Source organism: Podarcis erhardii (assembly GCF_964252035.2).
Source record: "Podarcis erhardii genome assembly, chromosome: 1".
NCBI lineage: Eukaryota > Metazoa > Chordata > Lepidosauria > Squamata > Lacertidae > Podarcis > Podarcis erhardii.
Window position 1 is genome coordinate 32,038,392 of NC_138497.1, and position 23,629 is coordinate 32,062,020.

The following is a 23,629-nucleotide window of genomic DNA, read 5'->3' on the forward strand; positions in this document are numbered from 1 at the left end:
GGATGGGCTGGAACACTCATGAAAGAGTGTATGGGAGGCGGAAGAGCTGTGTTTTTTCTTTTCTTTTTTGCTGCTATGGAAGCTTTTTAAGGGATTTGTATGATACTCAGGCCGGCACAGTTGACAATTCTAGAGAAAAGGTCTGAATAATTTCAGGACATTGCCATTGATTTCTATACTACTTTTGATGGTTGAATGGAAGTATTTATTAACTTATAGCGCTGGATATCATCGTTACAACATGCAATTGGATGCCTTTCCAAAGTCAAACAAATATTATTTATAAAAGAGGTCAGCTACCAAGGAAAGTAGGTATTTTTGGCTATCCCACTCCTGTCTGAGAGGGAGAGTGATGAGAGAAGTGTCTGGTGCACTAGAAACAGTTCCCAGCTAGTATTATTGCAAGTGAGAAGAGAAGGGGGAACACTGGGTTTGTGTAGCAGAGGCCTTTTCTTTTGGGAAGCCTTGTAGTCTTGTGTGTTGTGGTTATTGGCTTGCCCTCTCTGATTGTAGCGAAGTGAGACAAATTCTCTTTGGTTGCCTTGTGCAATGTGGAGAGATAAGCCGTTTTCTACATTGTCCCACGTTCCAAATTAAATCTTAACAGCTACTTTGTATTTCACATTGTTTGTGAGCTGTGTGATATGAGGAACCCCAGTGCTGCTATTGAAAGCACCTGCACTATGACACAAAGAATGACCCAACCACATTCTGCCTAGACATTTCACGACCACTTAATAGATTGAAGAGGGAAAGCTTCTAGGTTGTGGCTAGTTTGGGACTTTCCAAGCCCGGCTACTTATTTTTGTCCCTGTAGGCTTGGTTGTCTGTGTGGTGTCCATTCTTCTCTAGTGATTCAGTGGAAAATTACATAAGAGAAGGAAGTGAATCACTGACTTATGGTTTAAATGGCATTAAACAAGGAGGGCTGCTGGCCAATAGGGAAGGTGGATGGATGGGACAGAAACTGAAAAGAGAATTTTAAAATGAAACAGAATGGGCTGTTACAGATAGGTAGCCGTGTTGGTCTGCCATAGTCAGAACAAAATAAAAAAAAATCCTTCCAGTAGCACCTTAAAGACCAACTAAGTTAGTTCTTGGTATCTGAAGAAGTGTGCATGCACATGAAAGCTCATACCAAGAACTAACTTAGTTGGTCTTTAAGGTGCTACTGGAAGGAATTTTTTTATTTTGTTCTCAGAATGGGCTGGTTATCAGGAGATGACCATGATTTAGTTCTTTGTTTGGAAGCTGCTCACACACCCATTAGACCAACGATGTCTGAATAGAATTGCCAGCACTTTAATTGTGTACATTAATTGTGTACATTCCTTGTAGCCCTTGACTTTGATGGTCAACAGTTCCTTGAAAAGCTGAGGTAATAAGTTGTGAAGACTTTGTGGAAAGCATGAGGTGGCAACTTAATAACATTTCAGCACCCACTAGTGTAGTCTCTGATGACTGATTAAGCTGTACTCAGAATAGACCCATTGAAATCAATAGGATATGGTCAACTTACGGCCGTTAATTTTAGTAATTTGTTAGGGTTTGCCTGTTGCTCAGTAATGTGCTCCTTTGTTCAAGTTAAATAAGTTTATTGTGCTAGTCGAAGACCATGACAAAACCATACAAAGACAATCAATAAAAATATACAGCAAATTCTCTTCTTAAACCAACAGAACCATACAATGAGAGAATTGGGGAGCCACCACAACCATATACAGCATATTTCAAATTATACCTCCAAACATTCCTTAAAAGTTTACTGCTATTCCTTTTACATAGTCTTTCTTCTGCCAGCACAAAAAGGGTCACTTTATGAGTCACTGAGGCATTTGAGTCACTCAGCAGCCACAAAACCCTCCCAAGCAAGGAGAGACCGCTTTCTTGAACAAACAGGATTTAGAAAGTGTCTCCTAGATTCTGAGTATAATGGGCAATGTAACAAATAATAAAAAAGTCTTCTTGCAGTTGTCCACATATACAGATGATCTGTGTATGGAATCTTGTTATTACGCCCATCCAGCACGGCTGAGGGCATTGCCTGGAAATGCATCTCAATAAAGGCAGATCTTAATGGAACAAGCAAGAGTTTAGACAAATAACTGGCTCTAAAATGCTCCATTTTTAAGAGTGGAAACCAATAAGAAAATATGGAAGATTGTAGGTCCCTTCCAGATTCTGTCCAGTAGGGCTCCGTTTGTGAGGTGCCCAGTATATCCACATTTCAATTTTATCTAGGGCAGAGGGCACTTCAAGACTGTCACTGTTTTTGGGTGGGATCCAATTACATGCCAGCAAATTCAGGTTGTGCAACACACCCTCTTCCCCCCAAAAACTGGACTCTTTGAGATAAGGAAAGGGGAAGTGTGAGATAGCATTAACTTGATGTGGTGTTGTCTAACATTCCTGCAACCAAATTAGAATGAATGCTCAGTACAGTAGCTGGAGGATGGTGGCCTGTTGAGTCAAGTCCCAAATAACTGGTATCTTCATGGGTATAGACATATGGGAATTAGACACTGGAAACTCCTTTTCTTCAGCAGATATGTTTATCGAAAAGGGAAGGAACCCTAAACAGCTGTAAGGGTATCCCAGTAATTCATATTTTTTCAGTAAAATAATCTATAAGTTCCTGCTGTAGCCTCCTTTTGTTTTAACAGAACTAACATTCTGCATTGCAAATGTTCCCCAGGTCCCTCTACTGGGATTACTTTCAATATACTGTTGCACGCTACCCCAGTCTCCAAGTCGTGCAAGATTCCAGAGCAGGGGTCAGCAAACTTTTTCAGCAGACCTTGTCCCTCAGACCTTGTGGGGGGCCAGAATATAATGAACGAATTCCTATGCCCCACAAATAACCCAGAGATTCCTTTTAAATAAAAGCACACATTCTACTCATGTAAAAACACACTGATTCCCGGACCATCTGCGGGCCAGATTGAGAAGGCGATTGGGCCGCATCCTGCCCCCAGGCCTTAAGTTGCCTACCCCTGTTCCAGAGGTTTCAAGCACTTATGGAAGGTTTGGAATGATATATGGTTAATTCACACATATATACAACCTGAGCCTAGAGTGGAGGAGTTCCCAGCATTACACTTGAACAGGGCCTTGCTTCCTCCATAGCCGCAGCCTTGGATTCAAACAGAAATCAAACATCACTCAGACTCTTTGGCTTCTTAGCCTCTCACTTTTCTTTTTGCTTCTAGCTCACATTACGCAACTCTACCTTTGTTCTTCTAACTGCCTGCAAATTGAGGAAGAGGCCCCTGCCCATTTACCATCTCACACAGAGCCCCTTCCTTTGTTCTCTTTAATGGCCCATCACCTAGGCTATTGCCTCACCAGAAAGCTAGCGTGGCTATTCCAAGAAATAGAAAGAAGCCCAGGCATTCAGCCTACCTCCCCCCTAAAACTCACAATACTTTCAGAACCTAGCTAGGGGGAAGCAATGAAAAATGGCTGGGGGGGGAGCATTTCTGGGGGAGCCCCTCTCGCTTCCACCTGCCAATCCATCATTGCAAGTACACCCCTGGCCTCAGGACAGAAACATGAGAAACCAAGTTTTCCTTGCAGCATCTAGGTCTCCTCTGAATGGATGGTTGCGCAGAAATGTTTGTCAACACAGGTCATCTATTGCTTTCAGACTTTGCGTATTTCAGCCTTCTTTTAAACACAATCCTGATTTTTTTAAAAAATTGTTTTTTAAGTGTGCTAAAATTGTTTTCTTCAGTATTTAATGGCCTCTAAGAATGGAAAGGGCTGAAATGTGTATGCATGAGCAGCAGCTGAAGCAGTAACCTTGAGAAATAAGAATGTATTGACTGCCAAAATATGTCCCATGGTTATCATAAGAACCAATTAAAACCATGCAAGTAAAAAGTACCAGATTGTTCAGCCATATAACCCAACACTGTTCACTTATGAGTGGTTCTCCAGGGTCTCAAGCAAATTTCTCCTTAGTCCTGTTCCATGATATCCTTTTAGTTGAAGATGCCAAAGATTAGATCTGGAACCTTTTGCAGACAGAGCATGCTCTTTAGTGTCAAATTATGGCTCCTTGATTCTTGAAACCTGGCAGGTGAATTCAGCTCTTCATTGCATCCCCCCACCCCACCCCCATGACCTCTCATAAGTCTACTTAAAAACTCTATTCAGACCTGTTACCAAAGCATACCATTTTACTTGTAAGGATTTTTGCAGGACTGTATGAAATCCATCACATTTTGTATTATTTCCTGTGCACAGTGGACAGCACACAGCAGCACTTTCAGGGGCTAATGATAGGAGCAGATGTAATAAGACCTCCAGTCACTTGTTGTAAGCAAGGTTTCCAAAGAGTCTTGCTCACAGTTCTGTGGCCTCCACCTTTGACATCAGCTTGTTTTATTAGAAACATATGAACTAGTTTCAAGGCACTGGTGGAGTAATGGGGAAGTAGAATGGAGGGTGTGGCAGAGATACTATGATGATGAGGTGTTGGGTGACCTTGGAAAGGATGAGTTCACTAGATGGGATGCCATCATTTTGTTGCTGCCTACACAATGTCTGAGTCCTTCAGACAAGTTCATCCAGATTCCTTTCGGAGGGCAGTGTTGGGTGGTACAATGAACTCTAGGAAAGAATGAAAGGGTTAGAAGAATAAGGAAAATGGATATTTGTGTTCAGTGTATAAAGTAAAAACAAACAGCTGGAGGAGATATTCCAAGAACAGTTTGTGCTTTGTAGGCCAGGACAGTCGTTTCTCAATATAACTTTGGCCTGTGTGTGAGCTTCTGGATAATGTTAACCACTGGAAAGTTACTTTGGCTAGGAAGCTTTTGAGATCCTGATAAAGTTAATGAAAATATTTCCTTTCTTCGGCTGTGCTGATCTTGCTTTGATTCTAGGAGAGGTTCTGGATGTAATTCTCATTATCCCTATGATGTTTTATGCTTCGTAAAATGACCATTGACCTTATCAAAAGTGCAGGGTAGTAAAAGTATCCCAGTGTATCTCATGTATGGTCTGCATTGCAGCACCAGCCATCGCCTAAGCATTATGGGGTGGGGAAAGACCTTACCTGGATCCAGGGGGCCTCATTCTGAGCTGCAAGTCGGCTATCATGGGGTGGGGGAAATTGAGCCTCGTGCTGGAGGATATTTGTGCAAAGTTAGTTCTTTATATCTGTGTGCCTGTATGGAATGTCCAGGTCTTGTGAGATTTGCTGAAGCCACTCAGGAGCAGCATTAGAGAACAGAACAATCAACATTCTAAAGAGTGAGCTGCCGGTCAAGGACTTCCTCTAGAAAAAGGAAGAGCAAACAAGCAAGCAGTTGGATTCAACTCCAGGTCCAGGGCCTGTGCATTTGAAATCCCTTGTGGGAATGCTGTCCCAAGTACTATGTCCATGACTTCTCGCTGGCATTTTCTAAACTCAGGAGAAGCCATGGGGTGTGGCATCTGAAAGGAGAGAGAAACACCATCAGGGCTATTGAGATCCCAGGAAAAGCAAGATCCAGTACAGCTGAAAGGATTTACTGACTGGGTAAATAAGCTTAGCCCCTGGTCTATAGAATGCATAGGAAGAACTGTCACAAAAGCTTTCAGCAATTTCTCATAGGAAAGGTGCTGTAATCCTCTGACTACTTTGTTTCTTGTTTCTTTTTGCACCTATTCCTATTGTATAATATCTTTGTGAGGATGGAGCAACAAGAACTGCAAAGGGTTTTCCAAAAGGGATTCCAGTATAGATTTGTATAGTGATGTTAAAATAACAGCTGTTTCATTTTCAGTCCCTTTCCAAATAGTACCTAGCATAGAATTGCCATTGCACAATAAGTTTACATGCCACCTCAAGATCTTTCCCCTGATTTATCACTTCTTCAGTCTCATTGGTGTGTAGGTGGAGCTAGGATTTTTTCCTCCAGAATTTGCAGCACTTTACACTTATTTACACTGAGCCTCATTTGCCACTGTTTATCCAACTTAGAATATGCTTTTTAAAAGGAGCTTTTATTTACTAGGTTATTCACCTTGCTCAGTGGTAAGGCCTAGGGCAGCCTTATGCCCTCCAGATGTTTTGTACTCCAGGTCTCACCATCGCTGGTCATTGGTTGTGCTGCGTGTGGTTGATGGGAGTTGTCTGAAAATCATGATGGCACATGGTGTTGCCAGAACTGTGATTCCTTAGAATACCCAAATAGTGTGTGTGTGTGTGTGTGTGTGTGTGTGTGTGTGTGTGTGTGTGTGTAACTTCTTCCACTAAATGTGCTGCCAGTGAGAAAATTCATATGTTTGGTAGCTCAGCCATTCCATTCTTACATGCCTATAGAGCTCTAGGGTGAACTCCATGAAATCTTAGAACATGTTTCTCTACTATAACAACTCACTCATGTTGTTCTGGACAGCTCAGTTCCTGGTGCTGCATCCCTTTTATTGCCTTTTTACTAGTGTAATTTTTTGTTTTTCAAAAAAGTGATTCCTGTGGTTACCACAGGAATGTTAAACAACCATCAATGAGGGATGAAGGAAGGCTGCGTGCAGCTGAATGGGAAAGTGTGTGGATGAAACAGAAGCTGAAAAATTCTGAATGAAATGCTAATAGAACAGCCGCTAGAATGTTCCCGCCTGGTGCTCAGAGATGGAGATACTTTTTGTACTCATAATAGTTTTATGAGAACTCCCATTTGTACCTGCCTGGGTATCAGAATGTTCATCTCAGTAACCTTATCAGACTTATCTTCATGTCGATCAGATATGTGATAATGAAGCTGATAAGCTCAAAGCAGCTGAGAAATGCTGGAGAACGCATAGTGCCATGGCTCATTTGGAAAGTGGAAAAGATTGTCCTTTGTTGGGCTCAGAGCTGTGGCTGAGCAGTCTAGACCATTAACTTCCTTTCAACAATGCACACTCCCTGAACAATTCGCAAACTGAAACACGGCTTTCCTTCAAAATTTGTATTTCTCCATATTTTGCAATGCAGTTCTTCAGCTGCATGTACAAACCCATGTATCAGGAGACATTGTGCATAAATATTAGTGAAAATAACTTACAAAAATATGTGATGTTAAGGGAATTGCTTGTAAAGTGTGTGCAACAGGAAGAATGCTCACTAAAATGCTAGTGAATTTTCATGATGATGCTTAATTTTTTTTAAAAAATTGCAGGCTGATGTGGAAATTTGGCAAACTGAACTTAAGATTGGAAAAATGAGAAAATAAGAGAAACTGAGAATTGTAGCTTTGTGTCTCCCTAGTGGAGGCTCAAAAACCCTCCTGAACAGTGAAGGCTGCAGTAAAGAGGGCTGAAGTGGGAAGAGGGAATCACCCCGAATCAGAAGCACCTTGTGTGAATGGAGCTCTGTTTTGCACCAGGTGCCTGTATCTGTAAAGGTAAAGGGACCCCTGACCATTAGGTCCGGTTGTGACTGACTCTGGGGTTGCGGCGCTCATCTCACTTTATTGGCCGAGGGAGCCGGTGTACAGCTTCCGGGTCATGTGGCCAGCATGACTAGGCCTCTTCTGGCGAACCAGAGCAGCGCACAGAAACGCCATTTACCTTCCCGCCGGAGCGGTACCTATTTATCTACTTGCACTTTGATGTGCTTTCAAACTGCTAGGTGGGCAGGAGCAGGGACCGAGCAACGGGAGCTCACCCCATCGTGGGGATTCGAACCGCCGACCTTCTGATTGGCAAGTCCTAGGCTCTGTGGTTTAACCCACAGTGCCACCCGCATCCCAGCCTGTATCTGACTTAGGGCAATTCTCTCCCTTCTCCAAGAACTCCCTGTGCACTACCCACACTGTTCAAGAGGACCTCAACCCTCCAGACAATCTTTCTTGGGTGGGGGGAATATGAGGATGAGATAGTCCCCCTTCAATTAGCAACTCTCAGGATCGAGTTCATTGTACTTTGTTTCAATATGTACACAAGATTCATGTTGCAAGATAAAGCAGGCTGAGGACCAGATTTCAAATAATAGTTAATGACTGAGCCACCAAAGTTAACATAGTGGGAATTCTTTTAGAATGAGTTCTCTCTCCAAACCCACCCCCAAGTATAAGAAAGAGGTGGCTCATGCTGCTCAAACCAATAGTTTGATATAGTTAACCCCTAAATTTAGCAGCAAACCTTGAATCCAAATGTTCAGGGTTTCAGGTAGGACTCCCCCCCCCCCGCCCAGCCCTGCTTCTTGGAGCTTCTTTAAGCTCTGCATCGAAACTGGGATCTCATGCGTACAAGTCTGTATTGTGCAAATGCACGTTGTATATAGATGCTGTGGAAGTAGGAACGTGCAGGGAATCTGATACAACTTGTGGGGCTTAAGTGTCTCGCATAAGACCTATTTAATCTCACTGACTCACTTTAGGCTTCTTTGGAGATCTCAGTACTGACTCTGCCCTGGCTCATTTAGGATGCTGAAAAATACAGGGTGGGTCAGGGTACTTACAAACAAAGCTGTCTGGAAAGTTTGGCACTGATCCCCTGAAAGCAAAATGGGAGCCAACAGGGTGGAATGGGTTGAAAAGCCTAGGAAGAAAGAGGTTTAGAATCCGCTGAGTTAAAACAAGCTTTGCTCTGTTGGGGTGACAACCAGCATGTGTTAAGTGGGCACTGAAGAGTGGCCTTGGGAACTGGGAGTGTATGCGTATTGTTTGCTTGACTGCTGCGAAATGCCAGGCCCCATAAATAAAATTACCCAGGGGTGGGGGTGGGGAATGCAAATTCACTCATGGGTGTTCATTCCCTCTAAAAGTTTCTTTCACGACTTTTATGGGTTGCGTGTTCTGTTTATTTTCTTGGCCAGGCTTCTTTTCTGGCTACATCTCTTTCCTTGTCAATGCCAGAGGCAGGAATGGGAATGCGCTTCAGCCCTTGCAGAAGATGAGTAGGCTTTTGTGGGATCACTCACGGCTGGAGGGAGATGAGAGGCTTAGGACAACAACAGCACTTTCATCATAAATACATTACCATCTTGCCCAGTCACAGCGGTGATGGCCCTTTGCTCAGGGCCAATTCACTTAACACACTGCGTGCATGACTTCTGGGGTGTTGTTGTTTTCTGAGCCCAGATAAATTTGAGCTATGGGAAAACTTCTTGAAGTGGTTTTGAACTGAGGATGTGCCAAAATGGTTATGCACAACTCAAGAGGACCCAACAGATATATATTATTGCTACCCCACAAGCTTTTTGTATTCTTGTGAATGGTGGCTAGATTCAGGGCTGTTTATCAGCTGGAACTTGCCGGAACTTAGTTCCGGCACCTCTCAGATGGGCGCCATTGTCATTCTAAGAGAACGTTTTCATGGTGAGTTCTAGCATCTCTGTTTCTAGAGAAATAGCACTGGCTAAATTCATTCACAAGGGGCTGAATTCTCTGGAGGCAGCTGTAAAAAAGTAGTCTGGAATGATCCTGGAAGCCATTTAAGCTGGTTGCTTCCACGTGTCTCAGCAATGGTGAGAGGCTAGGCAGCTTACAATTTTGAATGATTAAAACCAAAAGATACAAGTCAAAAGAATGGTGGGGGTGGATACAGTGGCGTAGCGTGGGTTGTCAGCACCCGGGGCAAGGCAAGTAATTTGCGCCCCCTAACCCCTGGATTTTAGCACTCGAGTGCGAGCGCGCCCCCCCAGATGTTGCGGCCGGCCCCCCCTGCACCCCCCACGCTACGCCACTGGGGCTGGGGGCGAGCGAAGGAGCCAAGGACCCCCCCCTTAAGGCTCAGCAGGAATTTATTAAATTTATTATTTGCGGCGCCCCCGCGGGCCGAGGCAGCCGAAGCCCCCTCCCCTCGGGCGCCTCCCCGCCCCCTCCTCTCCTTGGGCTGTAGGTGGAGCCCGCGCTCCGAGGCGCTCCAGATTGGGGCTTGGCGAGCGCCTCTCCTCCCCCCCCCCCGGCCTGGACCGGGGGCTTCCAGCCGCGCTCCGTCCTCGCCCGACCCCCCCCCAGCTGAGAGTTGCGCTGAGAGCCGAAGCTAGCGGCACCCCCTTCAGCTGGGAGACCCTCGCCCGCCCGCCGGCTTCCTCTCGGAGGGTGTTGGGGAGCGCAGGGCGCGGCGAGGCCCCTCGGAGCTCTCCTCCCCCCCAGTCGGCAGAAGCAGCCGCCGCCTGTGGCTGGGCCGAGGGGATGGCGGCGGCGGCGGGGTGCGGAGGTGTTGGTGCCGGCGGCGGCGCTGCTGCAGTGGCTGCTCCTCTTGCGAGCAGTGAGTGGAGCGCAGCCGCAGCGGTGGCGGCGGGGGGCGCGCGCGCACTAGGGCGCAAGGGTGGCGGGGGCGGCGGGGGCGGGGAGGCCGGCGGAGGAAGGAACTTGTCCCTTCCCTCTGGACTCGCGCCCCCCCAGAAGTTGCGCCCGGTGCGGCCGGCACCCCTGGCACCCCCCACGCTACGCCACTGGGTGGATATGAAGAAAAGAGGGAAATATGCATGTCCAGATCCTAAGTCTTTCATAATGTTACATAATAAAGTTGCGTAATGGCAGTGGAGGAGACGGTTCTGAGAGAATCAAATAGCAGCTGGTCCAAATGGAGCTGATGAAGAGGAGCTTCCAGGTTCATCTCTCCCTCTGATGCAGTCAGAAAGAATGGCAATGTCGAACACAGATAGAAGCTGGAGGTGTATTGCTGGAAATGCTGTGACATCTGTTGTGGGCATGGCCAATGATACTCCCTTTTTTGGACTGAAGTGTTGTCTGTATCAGTTTTGTATTGGTGAAACCCTTGATATTTGCAGCTGTCCATTTACTTTTAAATTATATTCCTGTAATTTGGGGATTAATGAAAGGACAACAGAGGGGATTTCATGAACCTTTATGGTTGCCAAGAGACTTAGACTGTGTACGCACTCCTGTGAACTCTACAACCAGTGCATTCCCATGGCTGGTTTGGGAAGTGGCATGCACACAATGTTAGCCCAAATCCATATCTATCCTGTCATTTCCTATTGATACATTTTCCCCAAAACCAGCTTCAATCCCAATTGAGAATAAGAACAATTTAGCTCAGGCATAGGCGAACTCGGCCCTCCAGATGTTTTGAGACTACAGTTCCCATCATCCCTGACCACTGGTCCTGTTAGCTAGGGATGATGAGGGTTGTAGTCCCAAAACTTCTGGAGGGCCGAGTTTGCCTATGCCTGATTTAGCTGCATTTTAAGCTGGTAATGTGTACACCGCCTTATATTACAAGCCTGGAAGGATAAACACCCACCGTCTATTATGCAGTGGTGTGAGGACTGTACCACCCTAGCTACATTTGAGTGTGTTTCTTATCAACTACATGTGGATAGTTGTTTCAACATTTGGACATCAATTTATATGTTTAACCTAAGATGGATGTATCGGTGGATATTGCATTTTTAATGGGAACTGATTGGCACTTCTTCCTCCTTTTTTCTTTGTTTTTGTATCTCTTTCTTCTTTCTTTGTCGAATTTGGTATGAAAATCAATAAAAGAGAGAGAAAGATTTATATCATTTTATCCAGCACAGATGTTAGCTCTGCTTTCTTTTCAACAGGTCTCAGAGCCAAAGTCGTTCTGTTGCTACCCCTCAGCTGCACACAGGGTCCTCTCGTACAGTCCGACGCTATCCAGCCACCAATAATGACCAGCTCATATCCAATGCCTTGCCGAATGGGAATGGATTTGAACAGAGCAGTTCTGGGCCACGTACGGCATTTCAAGAACCATCTTCACCTCACGGGGGTAAGGTCTAAAGAATGAGCCAGGTTTCTTCGACAAATGTTTCTAAACACAGGCTTCATGCAATGTGGGTGGTGGTGGTGGTGGGGAGTCCATCAAGATAGTGGGATGAGGATGACGCTGTGGTCTAAACCACTGAGCCTCTTGGGCTTGCTGATCAAAAGGTCAGCAGTTCAAATACCTCCCCTCACTCTGTCCCAGCTCCTATCAACCTAGCAGTCCAAAAGCATGCCAGTGCAAGTAGATAAATAGGTACTGCTGCAGAAGGGTGGTAAACAGCCTTTCTGTGCAGTCTGGTTTCTGTCACGGTGTTCTGTTGCACCAGAAGTGGTTTAGTCATGCTGGTCACATGATTCGGAAAGCTGTCTGTGGACAAATGCCAGCTCCCTCGGCCTGAAAGCGAGATGAGCGCTGCTCCCCATAGTCGCCTTTGACTGGACTTAACCTTCCAGGGGTCTTTACCTTTACCATTAAGGTAAGGTAAAGGTACCCCTGACCGTTAGGTCCAGTCGCAGACCATTCTGGGGTTGCACGCTCATCTCGCTCTATAGGTTGAGGGAGCTGGCGTTTGTCCGGAGACAGCTTCCGGGTCATGTGGCCAGCATGACTATGCTGCTTCTAGCGAACCAGAGCATCACACGGAAACACCGTTTACCTTCCCTCTGGAGCGGTACCTATTTATCTACTTGCACTTTGACGTGCTTTCGAACTGCTAGGTGGGCAGGAGCAGGGACCAAACAACGGGGGCTCACCCCGTTGCAGGGATTCGAACCACCAACCTTCTGATCAGCAAGCCCTAGGCTCAGTGGTTTAGACCACAGCGCCACCCGTGTCCCTTCCACCATTAAGGTAGGGTATAGTAATTGAGAATGCCATAGCCATGTACATGTGCTAGCAATCTGTAGCAATACAGTGAGTAATGTTTACACAAGCACTCATTTCTGTGGGCCTGATTAGGTATATATTCCAAAGTATCAGCACAGAATTTAGCTATCTACAGGCGGGGGTGAGAATGATGCTGATGATGGTGATGCTGATGATGATTTAATTTGCATTTTCATAAGAAACTACCTAATTTACACTTTTCAAACTAATATGCAAGCTGAAAAACTGTTATCCTTCAAAATTCACACTTCTTCAAATTTTGCAGTTCAGTTCTACACCCAATCAAACAAAATGTACAAAAATGAATATATAAAGGGAGTATGTAAATTAAAAATCATTGGTGAAAATAACATACAAAAATACATTATATTAGGAAAATGACTTGCAAAAATGTGTATATTGGTCAGAACTGCATACAAAGAAGTGTATATTCATAAAATTCTGAGGGGTTTTCATGAGCGTCACATCTGACATCAGGGCGTCATTCACAATATTGTGACATCATGCGCGATGCCTGGACGCAACATCACTATGTCACGTACGTTGACACCCTCCCCCCCATTTCCTACCCGAACTGGCACTCCAGGTGGAGATGAAACATAACTATCATGCGTACTAGCCATTGATAGCATTGTCTTTCATGAATGTGTCTCATTGTCTTTTAAATCCATCCAAGTTTGGGGCCATTACTGCTTCCTGTGGGGGAACTATGTGCTGAGTGAAGAAGTACCGTCTTTTGTCTGCCCTGAGTCTTTCAGCATTCAGCTTTGTTGGATGTTCCCCGAGTTTTAGTGTTATAAGAGAGGGAGAAAAACTTTTCTCTCACCACTTTCTTCATACCATGCCTAATTTTTTACACATCTATCATCGTCTCCTCTTACTTGCCTTTTCTCCAAACTAAAAAGCCCCAAATGTTACTGTTTATTAATTTGTATACTGCTTATATGCCAGAATGGTTTCTAAGCGGCTTACAACTATAAAACCAATGCATAATAAAAATACATAACAACAAATCCACTGGGGCATTAACACATCCTTAATTTTAAAAATACAATAAAACAAATGTTGTACTCATTCCTCATCATTGCTCCATTGCCTCCATCCTTTTGGTTGCCCTTATCTGAACCCTTTCCAGCTCCCCAATATCCTTTTTGAGGTGAGGCATCAAGCTTTTCCCCCTCAGCTTTGACATCTCTACCCTAACTGATCTACCCAACATTCCTCTACCTTCACTTCAACTAATTGGCCTGGCTGTCTCTCTCTCCCTCCCCACGTCTCAGCTGGAGTAGGACCGGAGTAGACTGGAATGCAGCCATGTGCTCTGTTCTGGTGGGAGGCATTAATATTGTAGATTATTATTATTATTACATCCAAGCATTTCCCTTTAGGGTAGCTTTCCCAGTCTCCTTTCCTTCCTTAAAACAGGGCCGAGAAATAAAGGAGGAAAGAATTTATTGTCATTCTGATACAGAAATGCCTCGTGCTTCTTTCAGTTAATGCATTTTATCCCTTTTCCCTAGTTTTATTTAAGTAAATCCTTGAAATGTATTCTGTGGGTTCGCTGCGTAATCTACTAAATCCTCCTGTTCACCCTTTAGTAGTCTGTACTTATTGCTTTTATAGAGTTTGTAATATCAGGGCTTGTAATATAGGCCTTATTGTTGCCCACTGCAAAAACAGGATGCTACATTATATGGGCCATTGGCCTGGTACAGCAGACTCTTGTTATGTTCTTCCATCCATTCCCTAAGCCAGTACAAGTCCCATCATCCCTGGAACCATTGGCCATGCTGGCTGGGCTGATGGGAGTGAGAATCCAGCATCTGGAGGACCACAAGTCCCTCACTCCTGTGCTAAACTAAGGTGCTCAGACACATCTTTCTGCTCTGTGATGGTCATTTTTCTTTTCTTTGCAGGTGTCAACCTGACAGAAAAAATCAGGAAGATAAAGATTATCTTCACTCCCACAATCTGTAAACAAACTTGTCGACATGGCCGCTGCTACAACAGCTGTGAGAAAGGAGACACCACCACCCTGTACAGCCAGGGCGGGCATGACCATGACCCTAAATCTGGCTTCCGTATCTGTGAGTCTTCCCATATGTCTGACCCCTTTCACAAGGTTTATCTATCTTCCTCTGTTGTATTCATCCACGAGACTAGCAATTCACTGCAGGAGCAGAGTTCAGAGCAGAAGGAGGATGACAGCTCAATTGGCCTGAAAATGAGTCTTCTCCGAGACTGGTCCTGCCCTCTTTGAGACAAGAGGTCGAATACAGTTACCTTTTGTCCTCCTCTCAATACAGCAGTTCAGTCAGAGTCTCAGACAGGCATTGCTGCAATTCTTCTTGTCAGGGCCAATTTTCTGCTTTCATTGGCATTAGCTTTTGGGTCTGACTCCCAACACCTAATTTCTTCCTGTTCTCTCCTTTCGCTTGTGTGGAAACCAGGAGAGTTGGCTGAAGCTTTTATGCCGTTCCTAATTATTATGGCAGCTGAAGCCTTTCTTCTGATCTTGCTGAAACTGTAATTGCACAGGAAATTTCAGTGAGCTGGACAGGTCAGCCCTCTAACCATTGCTCCGGAGCAACTTTCCCCAGCTGGTGCCCTCCAGATGTTTTGGAGTGCAACTCCCACCAGCTCCAGATGACTAGAGCTACAAAACATTAGAGGGCTCTAGGTTGGGGAAAGCCATGGTTTTCCCAGTAGTGATGTATGGAAGTGAGAGCTGGACCATAAAGAAGGCTGATTTGAATTGATGCTTTTGAATTATGGTGCTGGAGGAGACTCTTGAGAGTCCCATGGACTGCAAGAAGATCAAACCTCTCCATTCTGAAGGAAATCAGTCCTGAGTGCTCACTGGAAGGACAGATCGTGAAGCTGAGGCTCCAATACTTTGGCTACCTCATGAGAAGAGAAGACTCCCTGGAAAAGACCCTGATGTTGGGAAAGATGGAGGGCACAAGGAGAAGGGGACGACAGAGGACCAGATGGTTGGACAGTGTTCTCGAAGCTACAAACATGAGTCTCACCAAACTGCAGGAGGTAGTGGAAGACAGGAGTGCCTGGCGTGCTCTGGTCCATGGGGTCACGAAGAGTCGGACACGACTAAATGACACAACAACAACAGGTTGGGGAAGGGCTGACCCTAGAGTTTGACCCTATCTAGTAGTTTTGTGGAATGGCCCTGCACAGGCTCTCACAGAAGAAGAACGCAAATGCTCCCTCCCTGTGGTTGAATTTTAGGGTGTCTTCCGATTCGAGGTTTCAATCTGTTTTGGCTTAACATGTTGAATTGGAAAATGAAACCTGCCTTGGCCATATTGCACGCTCATCTAGCCCATGTTAGTAACATTCCTTCATGGCATAAATAGTAGGGCTGAGGATAGAAGTGCCTTCAAGCACCACAGGCAGAAAGTTGCTTAGTCATCTTTGGAAGTAGAGTTAGCTTACACGCTTGGCGTCCTTCATAACTGGGACAGCTTGACATCTTTCTGTGACTGAGACTTCTTGATAGGACAGGTACTGGCCTATTTGCTGGCTAGGGTGAGCTTTTGGACATTCATCTGCGTTCCATCTCTGGCTTTCACTTACAGATTTTCTTTCTTTACAGATTTCTGCCAGATTCCCTGTCTAAATGGGGGACGCTGTGTGGGCAGGGATGAATGCTGGTGCCCATCTAACTCTACAGGGAAGTTCTGCCACCTACCAGCTTTGAAAGTGGAAAGGAAAAAAGACGTGCCAAATAGCTTGGCAAGCAACTCCATGAAACATTCAACGTATACACTTCCTTTATCCAACCAACTTGGTAAGCAGACTAGCCTCGTTGTTTCTTATAGGCTGCTGGTGTGTGGAGCTTATATTGGGCATGCCTTTGCCTCCCCCCCCCTTTCTCTTGCCATGAAGTGGTAAAATAATTATCAGATGATAAGTGCCTTATAGAAGAAGGGATGGTTCTCTACAAAAACATCCCTAACTCTGCTTAACTATTCACAATCTTAGTACTGCTCAATTGTGTGTGCTTCAAGATAAATACATATATAGGATGTTGGCTTAGATGTGCACCTGTGCTTAGGACTCCTTTTGTGACAGCACTACCTTTTACTGCCATGCAGGTATCTGCTTTGTATTCTAATTAATTATTAGATATGCTTGAGATATATAGATACACACACACACACACACACACACACACACACACACAAATAGAGGACCTAAGTAGAGGTTTCTGAATTTCTTAATTAAAATCCTCATAAAGAAATAGCCACACTCCCTTCACATAGGTAAAACCCCTGGTCTAGAATTCATAATAAACCACTCATGTAGGCCATAATCTACGCATAGCCTAGAAAGAAGCCAATGGATGATGCTAATATTCTTGTCCATACAGTGGTACCTCGAGTTACAGATGCCTCAAGTTACAAACGCTTCAGGTTACAAACTCCGCTAACCTGGAAGAGTTACCTTGAGCTGCGAACTTTGCCCCAGGATGAGAATGAAAATCGTGTGCTGGCGATGCAGTGGCAGCAAGAGGCCCCATTAGCAAAAGCATGCCTCTAGTTAAGAACAGTTTCAGGTTAAGAACGGACCTCTGGAACGAATTAAGTTTGTAACTAGAGGTACCACTGTATTCTGATACTCACAGGTTTCGTTGTTTTCTCTGGGCTTCATGGCAAGTCAAAAGTTATTTCCCTTGTTTGTACATTTTGGGCCATAAATGAACAGCGATGGCTGCTGCTTTTCAATCTCATGGTTGTACTGAGAACCAGTGTGGTCCTGCCAATGGAGCAAATGTCAGAGTATATCCACTAACCCCTCTAGAAATTTGTAGGTTGCTGCAGAGCAAGAAGCAAAGTCATGTTTCCATTGACAAACTTTCCTTCCAGCTTCCAGAAACCCTTCCCTTGTGAACGTACATATCAACCACCCTCCGGAAGCTGCTGTGCAGATCCATCAGGTAGCTCGAGTGAAAAGTGACGCAGATCAGTCGGAAGAGAACAGTGTTGAAGCTGTGTTGATATCTCAGTTTCCATTGGGTTCCCACCAGTACAGTGATAACGCCACCACCATCACCATCAACAACAACAACATTGTCACAGAGAGACATCAGCAGCAGAGGCCTCAGGACCTAGTGGGAAAGTGTTACATGGAGTCAGTGCATGGAAAGGTCAGAGCTATTCTGTCTTAACTCAATTTTGTTCGCACACTTGGGGTGTAGGTTATGGAATGTGAGATTAATGAATGCAGTGTGTGTGTGTGTGAACCCTGAACATGCGCATGAAATGTCATTTTGTATTATTTGATTTTATTTATTGAAAACATTTGTATCCCACCTTCTCTTGAAAAATCCAATGTAACATCATAAGGTAATGTTGAATGCAATGAAAAAATTAAAAAATGCAAAAATTATCGTCAAGCAAAAGAAGCAGCGGCGGAAAACTAATGGATAAAAGCAGGTAAAAACGATGAAATAGAGGCAGCTACAAACATTTAAAAGATCAAGGACAATGATTCAGGCATTTTGGTCCACCAGGGAGAATGTACAATTACCGTATTTTTAAAATTACCTCAGCCTACAAATGCTCTAGAAAGTCAAACAAAAAATGCCAGGCAGGGTTCATTCAATTCTGTAGGTAGCGCTTTTTCCTTCCCCCAGAAACCCTTCCTCACAAAGCAGGCACTGAGCCTGTGGTCTGAAGCACTTTGCACATCTTCAAAGAGCACATCTAGTCCTGTGAGTCAATAGAAGTGCAGATCAACTGATGCTACCTTGACCATACATTGTTCTGAGACTTTTTGTTCCAGCCCTTTTACTGTCTGTTTTTCCTCACACATATACACTCAAACAATCTGGGTCCAAAGGACACTCTTTTTATAGCTAGTTAAGATTTTAGTAGGAAATGAATATATATCAAAACTCTTCTCACAATAAACAAATGCTTGGTATTGATTAAAATTCATTTCCCTTGAAGCTTCTAGGGAAAGAAAATTCACATGAGTAGTGCAGTCTAGCCCTATTCTTTTCCTCCCTTCCCTTCCCTTCCCTTCCCTTCCTTCTTTCTTGTTTCATAGATTCTATGGAATTATACAGGAGTTCAGAATAATGCTTGTATGTATTTTTTAGATTGCTACATTGCATTTTTAACCCAGATTTTCAGGGGACAGTCTGTGTCATTTGGGATCCATGCCCAAGGCAATCAATTTTGACATTAGTCAGACTCGGCTCCATCCTGATTCCTAGTACTAGGTCTTCTCAGCCAAGCAATTCTACATGGATTCATTCTGAAAATTTGGTATGAAACATTTTGCCTATAATAATAGGGTTGGAAAATCCCAATTCCACTTTATGAGAGTAAATGATCCATGCAGTCGCTGTTTTTCTTTAGTACTTATTTGTTCCCCCAAGTGCTGACTGGCGGATTTAGTGAAAGGCGGAGAGACATTTAGGCCTTACTTCATCTCAGGTAGGGTTCTATAGGTAACTTCAGGGGGTGGGAGTGGGGAAAGCAGCTACCTTGTTCTTCTCTTGTTTCGTTCCACTGGAGCAGGGTCCGCAGCCGAGCAGACTAGGTGATGGCTAGGAGCCTGGGCAGGAAGCATTTGTCTCTTCCGTTTCAGTCTGAAGCCATACTTATTGGAATGTGAGTGCTGGGCACACGGCCATTTTGGCGATGGATGAGTGCCAAATTTGGCCTGTGGACTACGACAATTCAGCTCTAATGGGGGAGACTGTAATCCAGAGGGCCTTGTTAGGAGGGGGGGAAATACTCATTAAGTAAATGAAAACGCCTCACCACAAATGTCCCCACAAGGTCTGGAATTGTCTTCCCATCCCGCGAGTTAATAGATGTACGTCTGTGAAAAGGCATTTGTTTTATCCAAAGGCTTTGCTTGGTGATATTATCTCTGGGTCATGCTCTGCTGCTCAAACATAACAGTAATACCTTGTATCTAATACTAATACCCTGGCTTTCCAAGAGCCAAAGATACAGGCAGGCTCTCGTTTTCCTGTCTGCGAGACTGTTTACTGTCTTAAAATACACCTCTGGCCCTGCAGGGAGCATGGGTGCCTGTAATGACGCCTAAGAATAATGCAAGCACCATTGTTAGAGATGGAGGAGAAGTTTGTTTGGTTTGCATTTCACTGCGAAACTCCTTAACACAAAGTGAAGGAACAGCTATCCTTCAACATTTACACTGCTCTGAATTTTGCAATGTAGTTCTCTAACCCAAAAATGTCTGTGTTAGGGGAAAGGGCACAGATAAAATGTCATATTAGTGTAAACAACATGCAAAATGCTCAGCATGAGGGGAAAATGTGTACATTAAACAAAAATGCATTTGTTAGGAGAAATGTTCTTGGAAATGCATATAATTTTTATGTGGTCTTTTTTTTAAGCCCATTAAGTGATGTGGAACAGAACTTAAAGAATGGAAAAAGTAGAAACCGAGACAAATCAACATTGACAGATTTATTCATCCCTAACCCCTACTCTTCCACAGAAAGGCAGGCCTGTACCTCTCCTTCCCATCACTGGCATCTTGGCACCTTTAGCTGTGGTCTACAATGTGCTGCCCCTGAAATAATGGAATGAAAGATTGGGCATAGGGCTTAATGTAGACTTCCTTCCAAAGTACAAATAGCACAAGATTCTGATGCTATCTCTCCCCCCCCCCCATTTCTCTTTCTAGTGTGCTGACCCACTACCTGGTCTGGCCAGCTATGAGGATTGTTGTGGCAGTGTGGGGGCCTTTTGGGGGGTCAGCAGATGCATCCCATGTCCATCGAAACCAGGTAAGTGCTATCTAAGGGAGAAATCATTAGCATTGCCATCTACAAGTCTTGTAGGGCCAATGCAGGGCATGAGGCTGAACATAAACTAGGTTGTTACTGATCCATTTGGACTGACCCATTTGGAACTGGAAAGTAGCACAAGGCATGGCCACTTGTTTTAGAGACACTGTTTCTTCCTGGACATGATCCTGAATGCACTTGGGCAGGAGAAAGCATGTAATATGGTATTCTCAGGGATGATTACTTGGCTGCAGTGTCAGTTTAGGTGCCAGCAGGAATTGGTTTGACGCGGTTGCTGGCTCAGAACTTTGTGGTCTGCTTATATACCAGATCTGTAAAACCCAAGGGCAGTCTGATGTTTGTTCCATGTCAGAGAAATTAGGCAGGAGAAAACTGGAAAACAGTGCCCGTCATTTTAGGAGGTATTCCTGCATATTGGCTGGTGAGGTTGCATACTCAGCCTTACAGACTTACAGGCCTGCTTTAGATGAAGACTTGGCAGGGGCTCTGGAAATAACACTACATCAAACAATTGGCAGGGTTGAATCTAGAGTCCATTCCAGGGGCATACAAATCCAGTTCTGCATTTTCTTTTCCCAGTATCTAAAGAGATTGATGCAGAACAAAGGTAGAGGTTATTCTGAAAGGAGCATGGCACTTCCATTGGCTTATTTCTTGGTGTGCACTGGAAAGACCTAGTGAATGAAGAGGGAAACTGACTTCGTGTTCTTCCAGAGTGCTGGCTGCTAGGTCTACCCATTCATTGCACTTCTCCTGGAATCTGCATGCTGAATTGCCCACACTATTTGGTATGCCAGGGCTGTGTAGGTAGGGAAGGGGCAAAGTTTAGTGCCTGGATTTAAATATTTTTTTCTTATCAGTTTTTAAAATAAATACTTGAATTTGTGACAAGTTCCCCTTTAATTAGACACTGTGGCAGGATTACGGTCATCAGGTTCCCCTGCCCCCACCCCATGGGTAGCATGTGCCGAGAAGTAATTGATAATTAGCTCTTGTTCCGCTTTGTATTTATATACTTAAACCTATATTGCTTTTTATTTTTTTTAATAATATTGGATTTATTCTATGTTTGTTAAATTGTTTATTTTGCAATTTTTTAATTTATTCAGTTGCTCTCTATTTCATATATTTGTATTATGATGTTTTGAATGTTTGTTGTAAGCCACTTTGGGCAAAACTGATGGTGGAAAAGTGGCATATAAGTAATCTTAATCAATCAAGTAAGAGAAGGATCAAACTGCTATGATGAAAATGAAGATGGCATTGTCTTGATCTATGTTGTCAGGCTTGAGGCCATAGCAATTATATTATTATTAATAATAATAATAATTATTATTACTTACACACACCCCACCCATCTGACTTTTTTATTTATTTATTTATTTCGATTGCGTCATGCTAACACGGCTACCTACCTGAATCTAGATTTTTAGGACCAGTGTTATGTGGTCCTGGCAGTTGCTCCCATGTTTCTGTGTCACCTTCAAAGGTAGCCCACTAATTATTTCACACAAAAATATCCAGGTATGCCAGTGACATTCACATAGACATATTCCACACAGCAGTCATAACAACAACAACAACAATAACAACAATTATTATATATTTATTTATATGCCACCCTTTTTCCTGATGGAATTCAAGGTGGTTTACAGGTAAAAAAGAAGACCACTAAAAACATTGAAAAATCTTTCATTAAAATAGAATTAAACATGGATAGAATTAAAGCTATATATGTACATACAAGTATATAAAATCTGTTTAAATGAACAAACTATGTTAGGAAAGTATTTCAGTTTCCCAGGTGCAAAATAAATAAAGTAAAAATAAAAACACCAGCACCAAAACAGATGTGCAATTTTGAGGGGAGGGGAATTTGACTGTGGGGAAGAAATTAGTAACAAACACATTTAGGGCTCCATAACTGATTGTGCAGAAAGGCCCCAAAATGGCCCTTGCATTCCACAAGACAAAATCAAGCTTCAGTCTGTTAATGAGCTGCTCCCTAGTGGAACATGTGAAAATCAGCCCACAGCCTCAAGAAGGGATTATTATATCAGAAAGGGCAATCTCATGTGATCAAAGAAGTAGTCGCTGTAAGACTGGAAGTGGCCAACCTGTGTTTGCATCACAGGTTCTTTCGATCTGGGACACATTTAGCTTGTTTTGGTGATTGTCAAAGGAACCTGTCCAGCGTCTACTCTTGAGTTCATCTTTATCCTTTCTAAGATCTCCTTGCACAATGATCTTGATGCCAGCTTTAGGTTTGCAGGATTGTCAGAAGCTTTTCGCATAAACTTCTCTGTCATGGCAACCGCGATTTCTGTTAGCCCAGCTGACTTTCATTTGTGCTGCCATGGACTGAACCAGTTACGCAACAGCTGATGCAATGTAACAAACTCAGCATGGATGGGCTTATGGCACTTGTGGCCATAATCTTTTAAATGGTTGCCTTGAGATGTAGTAAGCTGAACCATGCATTCAGCACTTAGAAATTGCATGGCTGGGTAGCTGTAAGTCATGGGCTGGAATAAATCATCTTTGCTTACAGATGTGTCAGATTGCAGTCCAGGTCTGGCTTCTTGGAGCGCTATGGAAGGATTCAACTCTGCCCATTCATCCATTCTTGTGTGTGTCTGTGGGGGGGGGGAGAGGGAGAGGGAGAGGGAGAGGGAGAGGGAGAGGGAGAGGGAGAGGGAGAGGGAGAGGGAGAGGGAGAGGGAGAGGGAGAGAATGAACTCAATGTCATGGACTGGCTAGTTGCCAAGAAGAAGAGTTTGGATTTAATATCCCGCTTTATCACTTCCCGAAGGAGTCTCAAAGCAGCTAACAATCTCCTTTCCCTTCCTCCCCCACAACAAACACTCTGTGAGGTGAGTGAGGCTGAGAGACTTCAGAGAAGTGTGACTAGCCCAAGGTCACCCAGCAGCTGCACGTGGAGGAGCGGGGAAGCGAACCCAGTTCACCAGATTACGAGTCTACCGCTCTTAACCACTACTCCACACTGGAGTGGTGGGAGGCATCAGCTGGGGAACCCCCAAGGGAAGAAAGCCCAGAACCCAAGGGATTGGTTGTGAAACAATGATGAGTGGGCAGAGGGAGCAGACTGGAAGGAGGAGGTGTCAGAAGCTGAAGAGGTAACAAGGTTTAGTGAGCAAGAAGAGGTGGTGGCAGAGAGCAGTCCAGAAGCAGAGGCAGAAGCAGAGACTGGTGAGGAGGGGGCCCGAGAGGTAGGCTGCCAGGGAG

At 44.3% G+C, this 23,629-nt stretch overlaps 1 protein-coding gene across 1 annotated transcript in view; it reads left to right on the forward strand.

The window, feature by feature from the left end:
* Positions 1–23,629, forward strand: part of LTBP2 (latent transforming growth factor beta binding protein 2) — a 142,156-nt gene that overhangs the window by 47,957 nt on the left and 70,570 nt on the right. The window contains exons 4-8 of the mRNA XM_081857916.1: positions 11,498–11,685; positions 14,484–14,654; positions 16,181–16,375; positions 17,454–17,734; positions 20,260–20,362. Coding sequence (XP_081714042.1) covers positions 11,498–11,685; positions 14,484–14,654; positions 16,181–16,375; positions 17,454–17,734; positions 20,260–20,362 — 938 coding nt within the window. The remainder of the gene's footprint in view (positions 1–11,497; positions 11,686–14,483; positions 14,655–16,180; positions 16,376–17,453; positions 17,735–20,259; positions 20,363–23,629) is intronic.